This window comes from Helobdella robusta (assembly GCF_000326865.2).
Source record: "Helobdella robusta unplaced genomic scaffold HELROscaffold_2, whole genome shotgun sequence".
Lineage (NCBI taxonomy): Eukaryota > Metazoa > Annelida > Clitellata > Rhynchobdellida > Glossiphoniidae > Helobdella > Helobdella robusta.
In genome coordinates, this window is record NW_008704083.1 from 9,596,628 (window position 1) to 9,602,973 (window position 6,346).

Consider the following 6,346-nt stretch of genomic DNA (forward strand, 5'->3'; position numbering starts at 1 on the left):
TTTGTTACATGTTCAGTCAAAATTCATGTCACAATCTGTTTTAAAAGTTTTTTTTCTCTAAAACGGTTGGAATTAATGATTTAAGATCAACCCAACCTTAGCCTCATTTTTTTCTTTGTCCTTCCCATCTTCATCACCATTTGTAGCACCGCCAGTAACGCCTTCAGCCTTGCAAGTGACACCATCATTTGCATCATTCTTCTTCTTATCATCACTATCATTATCACTGGTTTGTTTAATTACGTCGTCATCATTCTTTTCAGTTACATTCTTTTCATCTTCAATCATTTTCTTCTTCTCATCTCCTTTCTCGTCATCATCAGTTTTTACGATGGCAAGCCAAGACGAGATCATGTGATCATCATTAGGTAAAGAATATTTAATGAATAAAAAAGTATTTTGAACAAAATTATCAAAATTATTCAAATAAACTCAAATAATACAAGCACACATACAAACACACACACACAAACACACGGACAAAGATATCTTAATGACGATAGGCAGCAGCATGATTCCGAGTGGAGGCATGTAGACGCCGATGGAGATGTACCTATCTGGAGAGGGAAGAAGGTAGAAGAAGAACGATTGATGAAAACGTTCCAGCAAATTGTTCAAACTTCTGAATATTCCTTCAAAGGCTCTGGAGATGAGAATGATTATTAATGTTAGTATTGTATAGTATAGAGCACAATAATCATGTTATTCAATATTCATGTTATCATTTTCACCATAATCCTTTTCTGTCTCCTCATCATCCTCTCAACAACATCAGTGTAATTATTAAAATCGCTAGCAAGTCATCATAATTGACACCATCCAACCAAGTAACAAACCTTCCAACATCTGTGAAATCCAACTGCTTTCTACTCTTTGACTTGAACCCTTGAATGGTGACGGCATCAATGTTGAATTTATGAAAATATCCATGGTTCCCAGTGGGAATTCCCGAAGCCTGGTTCCACATCATTATTAACATCTGCTTTGTTGAGTGTAAGTAACGTTGCCATTCACTTGAACTGTACTCCCTGATCTGTTTGTGTAAATTGCAACAAGATCTAACAGATGTATTCTACACATATAAGTTAAATGCTATTGAAAATGTTCTTAACACTATGACAAAACCTTTTTCTGAATAATAATCCTCAACCCTTCTTTATGGAACAGTCTCTCAACCGTATTGAAAAGATCCAAGTTGGGCAGTCTTCCATTGACTCCTTCAAACTTGACATTGACTCGACCTACATATTTTGAGGTCAACTCGAGATTAAGAGCTGCCTGGATTGACCCTGATCTCCCTGGCAGAACTTCTGCTTTTATGTCTAAATGTGTGATGTTTTTTGAGAAAGGAATTTGCCAAAGTTGTTAGCTTTTTGAATTAGTTTCATTATTTTCCTGATCAATTCACAATTTATATTAAATTTTAAAGTAGATAATATACTAAAGCATTTATTGAATTGAAAGTACAAAAAATACAAGCTACGCACATTTGTTAGGTATGTGATGGTAGGAGGATAGCCAGGCCTGTATTCCAATTTCTTTATTGTCTGTCACCAAGAATATAATGTCTTTCGCCCAGTAACTGTTTCCTGGTTTGTTGTTGTTCAAAATGAAAATGAAACTTTGAGTGTTCTTTTTTATCATAAAATACCATATGCACTACGACAATGTTAATTTTTAAATGATAACTTTTATGAAAATGTTGTAAAACTAACAAATCTACATCTAAAAAAAACATTTATGAAAATAAAATACACCAGTACAACATCACTACAAGACAAAATAACAAACATAAAAATTTGAAAAAAAAAGTTTTCAATAATATAGAAATAAAAAACAATAAACAAAAAACTACTTCTGAAAGATTTAGCAAGAGCAAGCATGAGAGCAATGCCAGGGTAGGTAGCATCATGGCCGTCGAGCTCGGGACCAAACGGGACTGACAGGACTAATGCCTCTGTACCTGAGGTACGGGGCGCACGCATAATTGCATACACATTCTGTCCTGTCAGGGTCTGTTAGGTAACAAAAATTATCTCACTTTATGAGGTAACAAATATTTCAACTGATATATATCTAACCAAAATCAAATGAAAAATTATGATATGAAATGAAGTATATTAATTAAAAACAGTCTAATAGAAATAAGTTGAATGATAAATGAAACTATTTAAAATAAATCAGCTATAGTAAGTGCAACTCTTAAAAAACCTGACTAGAAATAAAATTTATATTAAAAAACTTTTAACCTTATCACTATAAACACCAAATGGATATTTGAATGTGTAGTTTTGAGTGTATGTGTCCAGGCCAAGTTTTCTGAACTTTTTCAATAACCAGTTTGATGGGATTTGATACCTTTTGAATGAATAAAAAAATGAATGATGGCTTTTAAAATCTTTAAAAAATAGAATGTAATAACAATGCAATGAACATTTGTTGGCTTAAAAACTAAAAATCAAACTTAAAAAGTAAAAGTATCATGTTTTAATAATTATATTATAATACAAAAAATCCCAAGTTAATCATAATGTAAAACTGTTTAAATTAAAGTTATACTAATTATAGCATTATATTAGTAATCTAACATTTCATCAGACATATGCCTTTCTTTCATTATATCTGTCAGCTCATTATAATAACTATCAGCTCCAAAATCATGGTAAAATTCAGAATCAACCAAACCTTTTGAAAGGAAAGGTTAATAAATATGAGTTACTAAAATATTTCTGTGATTCAGTAATGTAAAAGTAGTAATAATAAATAATGTTAATATTTGTTACAACAGTTCTAAGGTGACAAAACATTAGTTGTAAAAAACAATTTATAAACTGAAAAAATATAAGAAATGATACAGCAAATAGATTAAAAAGCTAACCAGGTAGCAAGGCATTTTCTGAGAAGTAAGTTGAGGAGCTCATCTCATGATGGGGGAGAGCCAAAAACCAAAACAGCCCCACAATATAACACAAAAAACAGATCTTATTATTAAATCGACCTAGCAAATAAATTATATTAGATTGCGTTTTTAATTCGGATAAAACCGACATCGCGCACCGATTTTGTTTGTTTTTTAAATTTGAAGAAAAGTAATTTCAGACGACAAAACTTAATTCACTTTTGCTAGTTTTTTATCACTCAATCCATAGAAACTTTGCAGTAAATTTAATAAACACAAGCCATACATAGAAAACGACACAAGACAAGTCAGCGTTCAACAATGGACAATTCGTTGCGAAATCGTTGGAGGAATTGGTGTCATGTTAACAGTAGTTATTTTACTGCATGGTAGTTAATCAGCCGGTATAAAGGTTATATTCAATTCCTATCAAATAAATTTGACAAAATATCAGAACTAAATAAAGAAATAGATAGATAGATAGATAGATAGATAGATAGATAGATAGATAGATAGATAGATAGATAGATAGATAGATAGATAGATAGATAGATAGATAGATAGATAGATAGATAGATAGATAGATAGATAGATAGATAGATAGATAGATAGATAGATAGATAGATAGATAGATAGATAGATAGATAGATAGATAGATAGATAGATAGATAGATAGATAGATAGATAGATAGATAGATGGATAGATAGATAGATAGATAGATAGATAGATAGATAGATAGATAGATAGATAGATAGATAGATAGATAGATAGATAGATAGATAGATAGATAGATAGATAGATAGATAGATAGATAGATAGATAGATAGATAGATAGATAGATAGATAGATAGATAGATAGATATACGTAGTTATAATACATTTATAATGTATTTACACATTCAAATTGTACAATTGCGTTATAGTGTAGTCTCAAATTATTTTGAATTCTCTCAGAAAATTTTAAACATTTTACTATACTATATATTTTAGTTATTTTTATCAACAATTTAAAAATTTTATCAATAATTAAAATAAAATTCAAGTTGATTTCATTGCGATATCGATAATGATTTTTGTAATCTGACTGATTAAAAAGCATCAATGAAAGTTAAAATTGGATGGAGAAATTGTTATATTGGGATATTCGTTTAAAAAGCGAGCAAAATTTTAATATAAAAGCGCTTATAAATCTACACATATTGGCTCAGCTTGGTTTGGTTCGGCTTGGAATCGGATGTTAAGCAAGGTGTGGTCTCAAACTATTTTGAAATCTCCCCAAAAAATTTGAACTGCGTACGTACATATATAGCAATAATTACTGTTGTTTTTATAATGAATTTATAAAATATATAAATATAGCGAGCAAAATTTTAACATAAAAGCGCTTATAAATTTATGCATATTGGCCCAGCTTGGCTTGGCTCGACTTGGAATTGGATGTTAAGCAAGGTGTGGTCTCAAACTATTTTGAATTCTCCCCGAAAAATTTGAACTACGTGCGTACAAATATAGCACTGACTAACTGACTACTGTTGCTTTTATAATAAATTTATATTACAACCCATATATATATATATATATATATATATATATATATATATATATATATATAAAGTAACTGGAATCCATGTATACAAATAATTAATAAGATTATATGTTTATATGAAAAGCAATATAGCAGATTCAACCAGCCAATCAGAAAGTTTCGAAGGCATTCGTTCGATGACGTCAATTTAGTACAGTTAGCATTGTGGTTAAGACTGTATAATAGTGTAGTACATACATTAAATAAGTTTTTTACTGATGTGAATGATTTAAGTGATGAGAATGTATGGTTGAAACGAGTATAAATAGAGGAGCTGAGACAGCATGAAAATCAGATCAGGCATTCTACCTCGCTTGAAGCAGTCTGTCTGATATCATTTATTTTAATTTTTTTATTTTATTATATAGAGTTATATAGAGTTTGCATGTTTGTAGGTAGTTTGAATGTTTGTAGATGGTATTTTTTTATTTTAGGTGGGTTCTTTAGCGGTTGCTTATACATACATACATACATCATGTTTGTTTGTGTGGTAGTATTTTATGTTCTGTTTCACTCCTTTTTCTCTTTCTTCATGAGTCTTGAGTTAAGTTAATGAAACATAGGTAGGTGAGATTGAGAATTAATTTATTATATAGGTAGGCTAGGGCATAAGGTAATTTAGTTACATAGGTAGGTTAGGGAATTCTTTTCTTTTACTCTTACTTGGTGGTGTGTTTTTCGTTTGTGTTTTTTTGTTTTGTTTCACGCCATACATTCAGCAGGTACGCGGTGGTTCCTGGTTTTAGTCGGATTTTTATTTATTGAATGTGGTAGTATGCATGGTTATTATAGAGTTATATAGAGTTATATAGAGTTATATAGAGTTATATAGAGTTATATAGAGTTATATAGAGTTATATAGAGTTATATAGAGTTATATAGAGTTATATAGAGTTATATAGAGTTATATAGAGTTATATAGAGTTATATAGAGTTATATAGAGTTATATAGAGTTATATAGAGTTATATAGAGTTATATAGAGTTATATAGAGTTATATAGAGTTATATAGAGTTATATAGAGTTATATAGAGTTATATAGAGTTATATAGAGCATAAATCCTATATAGATACCTTTCTTTGCTCTTCTTTTCTCTTTTCTTTGCCGCCCGGTCGGTTTCTTTGCGGTTATTTTCATTTAAATTAAATAAATAAGATTTTTCCATTCATTTAGGTTTTTCAGGTTCATTTATCCAGGTTGAAGCTTCCAGAGGAGTTCATCGTGGACGATCAGAATGGTTGTGATGTCACGCTACGTTCGTTCATTCGGTGGCAAAGAATGCACGCCCTGCTGGAGTACGTTTTACGGTTTTTTTGCGGTTTTTTTTGCCTGTTGGTTGGCTTTTCCGGCGGGTTTCACCGCGGCTCGTTTTTCTATTTTCATTTAAATTAGTCAAATAAATAAGATTTTTCCATTTCATCCATTCCATTCAGGTTGAAGCTTCACCGTGGAAGATGTCAGGCTACGTTCGTTCATTCAATGGCAAAGAATACACGCCTGGCTGGGATACGTTTTCTTTTTTCTCTGTAATTTAACATTAAGTAGGAATGCATACACGCACAAACATACACACACAATTACATTAAGTAGCTATATAGGTAGGTTAGATAGGCATAATTTTAATTATAGGTAGGATAGATAGGAAGCATCCAACACTAATGTAGTTGAATAGGTAGGCGCGTAAGTTTATCGCTTCTATTTTTTTTTGCACCCACATTGCACGCATCAGCGTATTACACACACACACACAATTGCATACATAAACACATATGTTAGTATTTGAGCGTAATTTTATTTTCATTACACATTCTAATTTATTATTACTAAGGTTGAGAGTAATTTAATTTCATAGGTAGTTAA

General features: G+C 30.7%; 1 protein-coding gene across 1 annotated transcript; it reads right to left on the reverse strand.

Moving 5' to 3' along the window:
* Window positions 1–432: 432 nt before the first annotated feature.
* On the reverse strand, window positions 433–3,050 carry HELRODRAFT_64118 (hypothetical protein; the record flags this gene model as incomplete). Its single annotated transcript, XM_009017826.1, has 8 exons — window positions 433–643; window positions 837–1,028; window positions 1,121–1,322; window positions 1,488–1,589; window positions 1,856–2,015; window positions 2,250–2,358; window positions 2,601–2,685; window positions 2,879–3,050. The coding sequence occupies 8 exons, from the start codon at window positions 3,048–3,050 to the stop codon at window positions 433–435; spliced, it is 1,233 nt and encodes a 410-aa protein (XP_009016074.1).
* Between the last annotated feature and the right edge of the window lie 3,296 nt (window positions 3,051–6,346).